Genomic DNA, 15,752 nt, shown 5'->3' with positions numbered 1-15,752 from the left:
ATAAAGAGAACTATCAGTTCTGGAAACAGTAGAACTGCCACAGAAATTAGGGTTCCTGCTCTTAGATCAGTGAGTCCTTCACCTTCACGCTTCAACAGTAGGTTCACTAGCACCACCAGGTGGCTGTTTTCCAAAACTGTAAAGTTACAATCTTGTTGAGAGAATGCTGCACATATTGGCTTTATGGCACAAAATGGAAGATGTTTTAAACTGTTTTCAAGCAGAAAATTTGCTATCATTATTTTCTCAATGATTGTTATCAATTTCCTGCAGTTTCTACCAACCTGAAACCAACTGCCTAGTCCTCCTCGTATACACGGAGACTAATCCTTTTATACACTGAACAGTGACAGCAAGAGCTATTACTAAATTGGATCACATTATTCAAAGTCTTCAGAGCATCATTGCATTAAACATTAAGTCATTAGTTTAAAGCAATTTCATTCTGAAGTAAAACTGGTCACATAATACCACTTACAAACTGATTAATATTTTAAAAATTCACTTGCAGTAGTGCTAATCGCATCAAGTGTTATGGGAAATGTGTGGTGTATCTTCTATTTTAAACAGTGCAACCAGACAGAATATTAAATCCAAATGATACCCCATCTGCACAGATGAGCCCCATTACAGACAGATTAACCAAATTATTTTAACATTTTATTTACATAGATCAGCTGCTCCCAATTACTTTTGTCTACAGTTGTTTTCTTTACATTCTTTCAACATTTGACTTTTTTCCCTCATTGCTCATCTCTCCTTACTTTTATCCCACTGACTAGACCCTTTTACCAGATTCCATCTTGCCATCTGTTTACATTTCTCAAGAAGAGAAAGTTTTGATACAAAATAAATCACAATGTCTTTGGAGTAATGCAATTTAAACATGTACTTCTGCCTTCATTCCAGTTAATTTATTGAGGTGATACAGTGGCTCAGTGGTTAGCACTGCTGCCTCAAAGTGCCAGAGAACCAAGTTCAATTCCACCTTCAGGCTGTGTGGGATTCCTCTGGGTGCTCCAGTTTTCTCTCACAGTCCAAAGGGTGGATTGGTCATGTTAAATTGCCCATAGTGTTCACTGATGTGCAAGTTAATGGGTTAGCCATGGGAAATGCAAGGTTACAGGGATAGGGTAGGTGGAGTCGGTTTGGGTGGGGTGCTTTTCAGAGGGTCAGTGTGGACTCAATGGGCTGATTGGCCTGCTTCCCCATTGTAGAGATTCTATGATAGCCAAAATGATAACTTTCCTCCCAAATGCTGCTTAATTAAAGATGAATCTTGATTTCTGCAAAAAGAAAAGTATGGGCTTGTACATTCCTCACCTTCCATGAAGGCCTGATTTCTACTGGATTTTTATTCCAAAACCATTAGCTGCCCATTGGGAACTCATCCAAGTTCTTAATATTTTTATTATCAAGAATGCTGACATGAAGCATGATCTCAACTCGGCACACTTGATTAACTTTGATCTCCCTCATCCATGAATAAGATGGCCAATCACAGAGCTCCTACTGTGTCATAACCAGAAGGGTGAACTCAGCTTAAACTGAGAATGGAAACCAAGAGCTTCCTACACTGTATGGTTCAGCTTCAACTCAGCATGGAGCCTTCAGATAAACCCTTCGGCTGCCAATTCTAAATTCTGCTGTGAACATGGATCAACAAACATTTGTTTTTACTTCCCATAAAATGACAAACTAAATAATAATCCATTTTCAAAAAAAGTACCTTTCAGTCAAATAAATTAAAATTAGGTACCAAAAATGCACACACTCTGCACGTGCGCGCGTACACACACACAATGGCATTAAAATGTTCTTGTTTGAATTTCAACAGTAAAATTTCAGTGGCCTATTAATTCTGATTGTGTAACCACAACAGATTAGTTTTGAAATGAATTGATGTCATTCATGTACCTTCCACTCGAGCTTCATCTGGTGTAATGGTGGCACATTTCACTGCGACTCCATATTTTTGTGTTGCCAATGCAGACTCAATGGTCACCCGGTCAGCTGTTTTATCTCGATTTGGCAGACCAAGATCAAAATATTTCAATTCCACACTAACATTAGTTAGAATAAGCTGCAAAATAAACAACAGACCAACATCAGTGCACCCTGCCGAGAGGAATATTGAGAACCCACACTGTCTGTGACATACAACTCATGAATAGAACAGATTTTCAAAGAAAGTAAAGGTGTCGATAGTCTGGCAGAAAAGAATTTATATTTTATCTGACATTTGATGATCTTGATAGGATTCACATAAAATGGAATCTTTCATCTCTGACAGAATTGCATTATTTCCATGGCAGTGGAGTTTGATATGTATAACCAGTTAGATCTAAGCATGCTGCTTATAGGAATAGATCATTTGACCTTGTGAGATTAGTCACGATAGCAGAGCTGTGGACATTAATTAGATTATATATGGGCAAAGCATTAGCACGATAGAATGAAATAACATGGAAACAGCTGTACATCATAGGCATTAGTCCGTATCACCATGCTTTTAATCAATGATGATCAAATGTTAAGACTTCAGGGACTTGTACTTAAAAAAGCAAAAAAGAAAGAATGTTCTAATGTCTCTACTTCTGTTTGGATTTCCTAATGTTGTACCATCAACATAAAACATACATCAAAGTCTCACGGATGACTTCTTCACTGAAACTCCCACTGCTATTAAATTGTGCAAGAGTTCTGAACATTTTAAACCCTTTCTAGACTTATCCTATTGATGTTTATTTACTGCTTCCATGTATTATTCAACCTGTAAATAATCATCAGGCTTAGCAGAAAAGACAAATTTGATGGGCATTCCATGACATCTCCAGTATACTACTAATTTGCAACTCCACACATGAGGATAGATTGCCAATCAGAAAATAATGCCTCCACGTGGAAACATTTTTTGTTGACATGTGCATGGGACAAAAATATTGGAAAAAAGTTTATATCAATATGTTCCATTCAAATTTTTCCTCAGATCCCAAGCTGAAACACTTAGGCAAAATCGCATCAATGTCTCCCACAGACAGGCAGTATCTCAAGAGGTGCTCTGTCTTACCAGTACTTCACAAGTCCTATGGCTATTTGTTGGAATAACATTAGCAGCTTTTAGAAGCCAGTGGAGATAAGGACTGAACTTAAGGCAAGTGCAAGCCATTACCATTTATTAATTATTAAAGTAAGAACAGGAGTATGGCATTGCTTCACTAGTGTCTTCTTCCATCAGGTCTCTATCCATTTAATCTGACATCATCGTTAAGATAAATTTTTACTACATCCTCAGTGGTTCTGGTTAGATCATTGGAACAGTTAGCTCTCTAGTCCAAATCCACCTTCCTCTACCTCACTATCCCTGATCTCTTCAAGCCTTGATTCCTATCTATTACGCATCCTACAACTCCTAACAAAGCTAGTGTTTTTACATACATTAGTGGAGTGTTCTCACTGAACCTCACTTGAATTATTCCAGAAGAAACTGAGGGCGTGTTTATTCCAAACACATTCTGCGAAGGCTTGCTGTTTTTTTGTCTATCATTATTAATTGTGGAGTCATATCTTCTTCCTGAGGATCAGGGTGTGCAGCCTATCAAGCTAACAGTTTATTTTTAATTCAAATCAGGGCACTCCTGCTAATAATGTGAAAGGAAGGTATGTTGGGTTTGTAGCCTGCAGCTCTTCAAAAGCTGTTATGGGGTGAAACTATTCTACAATAGTGCAGGACCTGAGTTATGCGGGGCCAAATGAGAGTGGTCATTCTTCTCATGACTTTTTTCGTAAAATGGTATCTCTGCTTCACCATTGGCTTTAATGCTACCTGGGTGAACTTGTGATGTGGACAAATCCATATGGGACTGCAAAGGATTGGAAATATAAAATTTGTGAGTCATTGTCCAGGATTGTGAGTGTGAAAAAATATTCTCTTTGGAAAGGTTAAAGCGGATTTAGAGGTGAGCAAATGTAGCTCTGCATCTTAATCCAATCAGAATAATAATTCACAAGGATGAGAAAGTCTGTCCCCTTGAATTTGAGTAGGGCAATGCCACAGTGTTTCCATGGACTGGCTGTCAAAGCAGACGGCAGAAGATGCCCTTTCTGCTCCTGTCTGTAAGTGATGCTGGGGGTGCAGTTGAAGATATGTCCTTTCGAAACCCGAGATATCTGACCATTGTCCTGATTGCTGTACTCTGGCCTGTAACCCAGATATACTAAGATGTCCCTTACTAACCTTCTGAAGGATATCCAGCTGGCCAGCCAATTGCTCATCAGAGATCAAGAGATCAACGATAATGTTGTGGTGACATCATTCAAAGAATGATTGTGGGACAGGGTTACTGGGGAAAAACTCTGGCCAGCCATCAAAGCAACATACGCAAATCTGCGCACGTCCTTGACCCTCAAAATTTGTGCAATTTCTTCTCTGATGTTGGCAAGTACTGACAGTAAACGTTTCATCTTTTTGCTTTGGGCTATTGATGGATATCATTCATAAAATGTCAGCAGTAGTCTGGTATTTTTGTTGGGTATAATCTATGGCATCAGCTATAATTGAAATCTCTGGAATCAGTACGGTACTTTTGCAATGTCTTTCATATTCAGTAAAGTTACCAGCAGTGTGTGGTCAGTTTCAGTCTTAAATGGTAAGTATTAGACCTAATCAGAAAAGTTCTTACACAACCAAGTTGCCAACAGTGTTTCTTTCTCCATCACTACATTTGACAGTTCCATTTGAGCGAAAAGCCTTGAAGACAACTGACAGGTTTTCTGCTCTCTTCACATGTATTTGGAATAAGACCACTCTTAGACCTATGGAAGTCTGTTAAAATAGTTGAAACTTTGGAATCATTGTGCTCAGATCCCCAAAGTTTTCAGCATCTGTTTGATTCAGCTGCCTTACTGCATTAGTCCAGCACCACATCTCATGCTTAAAAAGTTGTCTTAGAGGTTGGTTTGCTTGGACTAAGGGCAAAGGAATTTTTTAACCTGGCTGGCCAAATTTGAAATTCTAGAGTTCTATAATATTCCTGTTGCTGGAAATTCCTTAATGACTTTCGTGTTCTACAGGTCTCCAATGATCCCTGTTGCTGGATACTGCTCAACATCCTGGAGATTACAACTGACTAGAAACTGAACTGGACTACCTACGTAAATACTGTGGCCAAAACAGCAGATCAGAGGCTCAGAATTCTACATCAAGTAGCTCATCTTCTGTCTTCCCAATGTCTGCTCACCATCTACAAAGCGCGAGTTAGGAAGACTGAGGAATACTTCCTTAAATGGAGCTGAGTACCATTCAGGATACCCCAACCATTACCTTGTAATCCACTCCCTCCACCACTGATGCACAATGGCATGTACCAGCTACAAGATACACTGCAGAAATTCACCAAGGCTTCTTCAACAATTCCTTCCAAACCTGTAACCTCTATCATCTACAAGAGCAATGGCAAGAGAACATTAGCACTTGCAAGCTCCTGTTCAAGTCACTCACCATCCTGACTTGGAATGATATCATCAGTCCTTCACTGTCACTGGGTGAAACTCCTGGAATTCCCTTTGTAATAGCATTGTGGATCTTTCTACACCCCAAAGACAGCAGCAGTTCAAGAAGGAACTCATCACCTTGTTTGCAAAACTGCACATTTTTTGTTGTATTGTCATCCCTGTGACATGTGATGACTTCATACCTTCACATATATTTGACATCGTCTTTTGAAAAATTTCCAAAGCAAATGTGATTCCAAATGTAAATGTAGTAAACATGTCTTAAGATGGTTATGCAAGTGGAAAAAATGTTGGACTCCTGATCGCTGCTGTTTGAGTCCAGCTTTGTGAAGATTGTGCTGTTCACAAATTTAAATAGACTCTTACCTACAGAAGTCATTTTGTAGACCTCCCATTGTAATGCCTTATTCATGTGTTTTATCATATGTGCTAATTAAATTCTAATGGATCCATTCAGTTGAAGAACTGACACCACAAGACAACACCACGTGGTCAGTTACATGACTGGAGAAATAACCCCCTTATTAGTGTTGCTTACCATAATTAATCCAAGCCAGGATACTGTCAGATTTTGATGCATTTGGAGTGTTCAGTATTTGAGAAGTTGTGAATGGTGAGGTACATTTTGCAATCATCAGCAAACATCCCCATTTCTGACTTTACGATGAGGGAAGGTAATTGATGAAGCTGCTAAAGATGGTTAGACCTTGGACACTACAGTGAGGGACTGTCCAGGTTTCTTCTGGTGGAGCGGCAGTGTCCTTATCTCTGAGCCAGGAGGCCCAGGTTCAAACGACTCACCTCTGTAGCAGGCAGGATAACATCTCTGAACAGGTTGATTCGGAAATATTTATCCTGAGGAACTCCTACAAAGATGCCATTGAGCTGATCTCTAACAATCACAACCATCTTCCCTTGTACCAGGTATGGCTCTAACCAATGGAGGGTTTTTCTGCTGATTAATCTTTACCTCTTAGTGATTCTACAACTTCCAGAAATAATCAGATGTCTTATTAAGCTATTACTGAGATCAAAACAAATCATCTATTCAGATGAGCATGGAACAGAACAGACAAGATTTCTGTTCATTTGAATTCAATCCATCACAATGATTACCTTTTCTTTAATGAAGCTCCACATCACTCTGGTCATTTCATCTCCATCCATTTCTACCACTGGATTATCTGCTTTGATTCGTTTTATGGCATCTGCAAAAAAAGATAAATTTCTATTGGCATCTGCAAAAAAAGATAAACCTACAGAAACCTTCACTACCGAAGGAAGGTAAACCTGTGCGCGATTATACACGTGCTATCCGAAGGGGCTTGGATATGTTTTTAGAGATATTGGTGAAGCAAGGGGCAGAACAGCATGTGAATAAATGGCTCGCTATTTTATTTCACAGCAGTCTGATTAGTTTGGTTTTGGTCTAATTTTAAAATGAATTTGATCATGAGCCAGGTTTTCATTAGATGGTAAGAAATAGGAACAGGAGTTGACTGTTCAGTTCCTCGAGCCTGCTCTACCATTCACACTGATCCAACATTCCTCATATTCATTTTCCTGTCTTTTCCTCATAACCCTTGATTTCCCAGCTGATTGAGAAACTACCTACCTCACCCTTAAGTGTAAGTAAGGACTCTGTGGCAAAGAGTTCCTAAGACTCTCAACCCTCAGAGGAGAAATTCCTCATCATCTCAGTCTTACATAGTTTCAGAATAAAGGGTGCCAATGCCCCGTGATCCTAGACTCTCCCATGAGGGGAAGTATCCTTTCAGCATTTATCCTGCCAAGCCCCTTAAGAATCCTATATGTTTGAATGAGGTAATCTCTCATTCTTTTACGCTCCAGTGAGTACAGTCCCAACCTGCTTAGCCTTTGCTCACAAGACAATCCTTCCATACCAGGAAACATCCTCGTGAACATTCACTGATCTACCTCCAAAAAAACAATCTTTCCTGAAGTAAATGTACGAAAAGTGCTCAGGATACTCCAGATGTGGTCTCACCAGCACCTTGTACAGTTGCAGTAAGAATTCCCTACTCTTATACTCCAACCCCCTTGAAATAAGGGCCAACATTTTATTTATCCTGTCTGATTACCTGCTGCACCTGTGTGTCAGCTTTCTGCTATTCAAGTACAGGTGCCCCCCCAGCTTTGCTCCTTTCTGCAGCCTTTTTTTCCCCCATTTCCAATCCAATGTTGAAATCCTAAAAGAAACTGCCCTGCAAGTTTAGTTGAGTAAAGTTACTTCCATTACTTTACAAACATGCTTGCAAATAGGTTGCAAGGCATTGACATAGGGAGTGAGGAAGTATTGCAGGTTAAGGTGAGCTGAAGATCTGAATGAGTTGTACCCCAGACTGCTATGGGAGGGGGGCAGAAAATTCCAGGTGTTCTGGCCCAAATTTCTAGTTCCTCTTTGATAACAGGGAGGTGCCAGAGGATTGGACGACAGTTAATGTGTTTCCATGTTTCAAGAAGGGTGATAGGGATAAACCAGGAAATTATAGACAATGAGTCTCAATCCGTGGTAAGGAAACTACTGGAGAAAATTGTGAGGAGGGAATTCCCACTTGGTGAACAGAGTTTGATCAGGGATGATAATCAGGGATAGAGAAGATAAAAACACATGGGATCCAGGGTAATTTGGCAAATTAGATCCAAAATTGGTTTAGTGGTAGGAGACAGAGCGTGGCTACACAAGGTCTTTTGTGTAGCTTGAAGCCAGTGATAGTACCATACTACAAGGATCAATGTTGAGTTTCTTATTGTTTGACATACACATATAAACAATTAGATAAGAATGTGGGAGGGGTAAGTAAGTTTGTGGATGACACAATGATTTGCTGGGTGGTTGACAGTGATGGAGGAAGTCTCAGGTTATAGGAGGATATAGACAGATTAGTCAGACAGGCAAATCAGTGGCAGATCAAATTTAACCCTGAAAGGGGGGGGTGTTGTACTTTGGAAGAAGTAACAAGTCAAGGGAGTACTCAATGAATGGCAGGACATTAAGAAGCTCAGAACAACAGAGGAAGCTTGGGACACCATAGACTTCCGAAGGTGCCAGGATAGGTTAATAGGACACTTGCCTTTATAGATGAAAAGAGCAGGTAGTTTATGTTGGAACTGTACTTTGGTTAGGTCACAGCTGGAGTTGTGTGTGCAGTTCTGGTCCCCACAGTGTAGGAGGATGTGACTGTAGTGGAGGGGCTCAGAGGAGATTCAACAAGATGCTACTTGAAAGGGAGTATTTTAGTTTTGAAGAGGAGCTGGATAAGCTTAGGTTGTTTTTTTTTGGGGGGGGGGGGAAGAGTAGAGAAGATTGAAGGAGGACGTAATAGAGCCAAATGCGACTATCAGCGTGGAAACAAATAGTCATTCCCCTTAGTTGAAGAGTCAGTAACAATGGGCAGACGTTAAAGGTGAAATGCAGGAGGTGTACAGGGGAACTGAGGAAAATCTTTACCTTTAAAAAAAAATTGGATGATCACTTGAAATGTCATAACATAGCCAGGTGCAGAAAAGTGGGACTAATGCAGATATAAAGTAGTTTCATCTGTAGCTTTGTCGATGGGCTGAATGACCTCTCTGTAGTGTATGATTCCATGATTCCCAACTAAATCCAATCTAATCCAATGATACGGTCACAACAGCAGAAAGCTTTTTTTTTAAATCTAAAGGTGTTCCAAGCCGTACTATATATTTTTCATAAGAAACATTATTTCAGTTGTATTTTAATATAACTATTATATTAAAAGTTTAACAGATGCCAACATTTTAATTTAAAAGATGCTATGACCACATTTACAAAAAGCAAGCCTATATAAATTTTTAACCACATTACAATAAAACCTCTTTACAGTACAATTATATCTCCCAGCTCTTCATCCTGCACCGCAAAGAACCCATTCAAACCAAATAATACTTTAGGAAAGAATTAAACTGAATAGTTCAAATCACTGAAAAAAATCAGTGATCAAACTTATGACTGTCTCTTTAATATTGAAATTCCTAATGCCCAAAATAAGATTGCCAGCAGGTTTACAAAGAAAGTTTTCACAATGATAATGATATTTACACCGATTGTTGTTGAATATCTTCATTAAAAGATGCCTTTTAAAGCACAGCACTTGATTATATACTGTGTCCCTGGATAGTTGATAAGAGCTGACAGCTATATTTGGGCAGTCAAAGCAAACAGCTTGAGAATTTCTCAAGGTGCAGCTAGTGCAGAAGTAGTTTGCAAAGGTGCCCAGAAACCATCAATAGCTTTGTGAATTGCAAGCAAATGACAGTGATAGGAAAGAACACCATGGTCCTTTCACCCTATTCCACAAAAGCTAGTTTTACGGGTCTGGGGATTTACACTTGTATTAATGTTTCACAGTCTTTTGCCATAGCCAGAAACAAGTCAGGCTTAAAAAGATTGCCTTTACCTCACTTGTCCAATGTCATAAATCCCTTCAACAATATCTTCAAAACCCATGACCTCCATAACCTAGATGGTCTAGGGCAAAATATGCATGAAAACACCACCACCAGCAAGTGCCAGTTAAATCCACACGCTGCTGTGTTAGGTAATGGATCCGAAAGAGTTTGTGTTGAAGTTGCATTAGCCCCACTCAAGCTGATGGTGTAGCATGGTCACTATGTGGAGAATCAGGGAGTCTAGTATGAGCTCCTGATTTAGACAGGCGTGTCATTTCCCATCCCTGATAGTTGTAATTATGGCTAACTAGTTCATGTTCATTGTACCTTTGCTAAATACAATAACTAAACCTTGTTAAGAAAGGCAAGTACCTTTCCTTGTTAACACTCCAAAAGTGGTTTTTCCTCTGCCAGTGATAATTAAGCAGGACCAATTTAGAAAGGAGAAGATTGCAGCAATTTACCACCAACCAAAAGTCACAAGTGGGTTGATCCCTCAGAACCTAACATGACAGACTGCATCTTGATCTGGTAATATATAAGCTTTTATTCATTGTAATTGGGTCAAAGTCTTGGAACTCCATTCCTAACATTTCCCTAGCCCTACACTCATCCCTGGACAACAAGGATACCTACGTCAGACCCCTGGTCATTGACCATAGCTCTGCCTTCAACACCATTATCCTCTCCTGACTGATCTCAAAACTCCACGACCTAGGTCTCAGCTCCGCCCTCTACAACTGGATCCTCAGCTTCCTGACCCACAGACCATAATCAGTGAAGATAGACAACAGCGCCTCCTCCACAATAACACTTAACACTGGAGCCCGCCCAAGGATGCATCCTCAGGTCCTCCCTGTACACCCACAACTGTGTTGCCAAATTCCAAGTTGCCAGATAGCACTGCTGCCTCACAGCACCAGAGACCTGGGTTCGATTCCCACCTTGGGCGACAGTCTGTGTGGAGTTTGCACATTCTCCCCATGTCTGCGTGGGTTTCCTCCAGTTTCCTCCCACAATCCAAAGACGTGCAGGTCAGGTGAATTGGCCTTGCTAAATTGCCCATCGAGTTCGGTGCATTAGTCAGAGGGCAATGGGTCTGGGTGGGTTACTCTTCAGAGGGTCGATGTGGACTTGTTGGCTCAAAGGGCCTGTTTGCATACTGTAGGGAAGGTAATCACCATTTACAAGTCTGCTGACAATACCACTGTTGTGGGATGGATATCAAACAAAAACAAATCAAAATACAGAAAGGAAATAGAGGGCTTGGTGATGTGGTGTAACGAGAACATCAGCAAAACTAAAGAACTGATCATTGACTTCTGAAAGGAAGAGAACATGCCCCCATCTACATCAACTGGCTGAGCTTGAAAGGGTGGAAGGCGTAAAGTTCCATGGAGTGATGATAACCAACAACCTGTCCTGGACTTGCCACAAGTATAAATCCCCAGATCCATGTAGATGCGAGGGTGAAGAAAGCACAACAACTCTTCTTCCTCAGGTGGCTCAGGAAATTTGGCATGTCCACAAGGACCCTCATCACCATTTAAAGATGCACCACTGAAAGCAAACTGTCTGGCTGCATAACAGCCTGGTATGGCAACTGCTCTGGCCAGGACTGTAATAAACTACAGGAGGTGGTTTCTGACTACAGACCAGACCATCACCGAAGCCATCCTTCCATCCATGGACTCTATTTACACTGCTTGTTACCGCAATGCTCTCCGACAACCTCTTCTGTCAGCGAAGCTTGAACCCACGAGCAGGTTCAAGAACAGCTTCGTCCCTGCTGTTATTAAATTGATGAATGGACTCTCTAACTTCAAATCATGCTGATCTTGCTATTGTTAACCTTGCCTTGCAGGTGCCCTATGCAATGTAACCTATGTGCCTCTGACTTAGCTTTTTGTTTCACTCATGATCCTTACTTAGTAGATCTGCCTGTAATACACGTAAACAAAGCTTTTCACTCTACTTATGACAATAATTTAATCAAATCAAATCAGTCCTGTACCTACACCAAACAAACTGCAGTGGTTCAAGGAGGCAGCTCACAACCACCTTCTCAAGGCCACACGAATGGTCACTCTCAATCTATGACGAAGTGAAAAAACTACACTATTATGCTCAAAATAAAAGAGTGATCTGAACTGATAGTATCATCGTCCTTGGTTCACACAACTGCCTAACCGAGTGAGTGACTTCAGCATGTTTTGGTTTTAACTCAAAATTTCACCATCAACAATATTTCATGTTCTGTCATAGTGACCCAAGATACATAGGAAACACTTATGCATATTTTGCCATTTCCATTATGGGGCAATAAATCACAAGTGGCTGAACTGCAGCTGTTTGGTAGCTTCCCTACCTCAGCCGTCAGTCTCGATGTGCAACGCTCAATGTAACAAACAACGGGAGCCACTGCAACCTTCCATTTTAATCTGGCTGCCCTACAGAACTAGTCACAGCAAATTAACATGACACAACGTTTATACTCCAACCTGCCTTCTAAAGAAAAAGTTCTTTTCAGAATGAATTTATTTTTTGGTTATCTAGTTTTCATGCTGTTAGCAGCCAAACAACTCCTGTCAATTTCGTTCATTAGATAGAGGAAGGGGTAGAGGTGACTTTGATAATGACTAGTCTGATGCCTGTCAAATGGTTAAACTACAACGGATACAGTGTCTGCTGCCAGAGGCCTACACTGTCAACAGAATCAACCTTTGCAGCAGAAAATAAATCAGATGACAATACCTGCAGAGAATAGCCAACATCAAATCTTCAGATAAAAAGCTTGCGTTGCAATATGTGGGAGCAAAGGAATGAGACAGATATACAACAGCCACAGGAAGGAGAGATTACATGAAAGGGGAGAGAGAAAACATAAATTAAAAAGATTAGAATAACAGAATTGTACAGAAGCTTAGAAGAAAAATGAAAAATGGGACAAAAGGAACAATGAATTCAAGAAAAATAGAAGAAAAAAAAGAGGGGTAAGAAAGGGTACAGAGACAGCTCAAGGAACTTAATTCTAAAAAAGAAAATGGAGAGGGTGAGATAAAGAAAGAAATACAATTTCAATTTCATATAAATAGTTGGGGATAAAGCATGAGAAACTATGTCAGTGGACCACAGCCAAAACTATGTCAGTGGACCACAGCCAAAACTATGTCAGTGCTCTCCTGCCAGGTGAAGGGGTCATGGTGGTGGTACTGTGTGGTGTGCCTGCTCCCAGTATGATTAAGGACCAATTAACGACTGACTGTCAGGACTACCAGCAAATACATTCAGGAAGGCAGGAGTTCAGGCTGTGACAGGGTGGATACTCACCTGGGAGTAGCTGTCATTGTGTGGATTAAAGATCCTTCAACAATGTGCCTCAGCAGAATGGCGACATTGGGAGGTTAGCACACAGTCCAGACCTGTTATTAAAAATCTGCTGCAAAATGAGGGGCTGCCATCATCTCTGCCAATCTCAATTTTTCCAACACATTCAACACCAACATTAACTGTTTATCCAGATCTCGTCCAATCAGGACTGATTGAGAAATGGCAATACCATTAGCCAACTTGAACAAGGGCAGAGGCAGGATAAACAGTCCCACACTTTGACTGTGACACCCTGCATACCCTCCTTCAACCGGTGACTGAACGTGGGGAGGCGTTCCTCCCATATGATAGGTAAAGGAGGCATCTTCCCAGACCAAGAAAAACTGGTTGCAAGTGAGTAGCTAAGGGATCTCTACATTAAATCAATGACAATTCAAACACCTTTAACTTGGAATGTTTCAACCTGGGACACTTTCTTAGGAACTTTTAGGAACATATGAATAAAAGTAGGCCATTCAGCCCCTCAAGCCTGCTCCACTATTTGATATGATCATGTCTGATTCAACATTTGAGTGCCTTTCAGCCAGACTATCCATATTACCCTTTACACCATTAATAATAGAACACTTATCAATTTCTACTTTAAATATACTCAAAGACTGAGCTTCCATATTCTCTGAGGTAGAGAATTCCAAAGATTCACAACTCTGAGTGAAAAATACTTCTCCACATATTGATCCTAAACAACATACCCCTTTATTTTAAATTGTTCCTCTTGTTCTAGTTTCCCCAACCAAAGGAAACATCTTACCTGCATTTACTCTAACTATCCATTTAAGTATTTTGTAAGTTTCATTGAAATCACCTCTCATTCTTCAAAACACAAGAGAAAATAGGCCCAGTTTGCCTAATATCTCTTCCTATGACAATCCTGCCTTCCCAAGACCAACTTTGGTGAGCCTTCATTAAACTCCTTCTATGGCAATAATATCCTTCTTGAGGTTAGGAGACCAAAGCTAGACACATTACTCCAGACGGAGTCTAACCAAGCTTCTATACCATTGAAGCATTGTATTTAGTGCTCCTGTACTCAAACACTCTCAAGATCAAGGCTAATTTTTCATTAACCTTCCTTGCAGGATCTGCATATATACCAAGTGACTTACTGACAAGGACACCTAGGTCTCTTTGTACTTCTACACTCTCCAACCTCTAATTGAAACATAGAAACGAAGAGGTCAATCAGTTGGCCCTTTGAGCCTGCTCAGCCATCCAATAGGATCATGGTTGATCCTCTATCTGAAGACCATAATCCTGCTTTCTTTCTCCATCCTTAAATATTTTAAAATCTAAAAAGTTACCTATCTCTTTCATGAATATACTCAGTGACCTGGTCTTCACATCTTTCAGAGGTGGAGAATTCCACAGGTCGATGACCCTCTGAGTGAATAAACATTTCCTCCTCTCATCCCTAAATGGTCTACCCAATTTCTTGAAACTGTTTCCTCTGGTTCTACACTCCCCTGCTAAGGAAAACATCCTCCCTGTAACTGGTCTGTCCAGCCCTGCTAGAACTTTACACGTTTCAATCAGATTCTCTATCATTTTTCTAAATTCTAGTGAATATAAGCCAGTGAAGCCAATCTCTCTTCACATGATTGTCCTGCCATCCCTGGTATCAACCTAGTGAACCTCTACTGCATTCCCTCTATTGCAAATATAGACTTTCTTAGATAGAGAGACCAAAACCACATGCAATACTCCACGTGTTCTCACCAAGACCCTGTATAACTGCAGTAAGACATCCCTACTTCTGAACCAAATCCTCTTGCACTGAAAGCCAATATACATATTATCTAATTAATCTACTCATAGATGTTATTATACACATGTGCAGGTGTTGTCCTGTTCCCCCTTCAATCGAAGCAAAATGCTCAGAGACACAGAGTGGTTTTGCCTCCTTCATCTTTATTGTTGGCCCTGGAGGGAGAGAGAACAATTGCCCATGTACACAGAAACATGACTTCATGGTCTTTTCTGGAATAGCAGTTTCTCAATGAACTATATAGTCATTTTACAGGGAGGAGCGTCCAGATAAGGCAACATACATATTGATTGGGTGACTATTACAATCAGCAAGTAATCAGCACAAGTAAAGATTAAGCCATCTGCTGTTACAGAATGAATAACTGACTTCACATAATGAATAGTTTTCACTTTGTTAAACTGACCTCACATGCTGAATGCTACCTCATCTTGTTAAATAGATTTACATAATGAATGCTTTCCACCTTGTTAATCCATTACCCTTGCCTCCAGCACCCTATTGTTAACTGTAATTTCTTCTCTGATCTGAGTCATGCTTTGCTGAACCTCTTGTTTCACAAAACTCAGAACTTAACTCTTTCCCTCCCTTCACAAAATTCAGAACTTCACTCTTTTCCTGCCTGTTTATACCCTATACACATTCTCAT

At 40.3% G+C, this 15,752-nt stretch overlaps 1 protein-coding gene across 1 annotated transcript in view; it reads right to left on the bottom strand.

Moving 5' to 3' along the window:
• Nucleotides 1–15,752, bottom strand: part of LOC122558882 (isocitrate dehydrogenase [NADP], mitochondrial-like) — an 86,698-nt gene that overhangs the window by 47,402 nt on the left and 23,544 nt on the right. The window contains exons 2-3 of the mRNA XM_043707791.2: nucleotides 6,631–6,722; nucleotides 1,918–2,083 (exon numbers count right to left, since the gene is read on the bottom strand). Coding sequence (XP_043563726.1) covers nucleotides 1,918–2,083; nucleotides 6,631–6,722 — 258 coding nt within the window. The remainder of the gene's footprint in view (nucleotides 1–1,917; nucleotides 2,084–6,630; nucleotides 6,723–15,752) is intronic.

This window comes from Chiloscyllium plagiosum, unplaced genomic scaffold (genome assembly GCF_037043375.1).
Source record: "Chiloscyllium plagiosum isolate Xiang-an unplaced genomic scaffold, Cpla_swu_hap1 HiC_scaffold_2, whole genome shotgun sequence".
NCBI classification, from domain to species: Eukaryota; Metazoa; Chordata; class Chondrichthyes; order Orectolobiformes; family Hemiscylliidae; genus Chiloscyllium; species Chiloscyllium plagiosum.
Note: the sequence above shows the minus strand (reverse complement) of the source record. Positions and strands in the feature narration are given on the sequence as shown.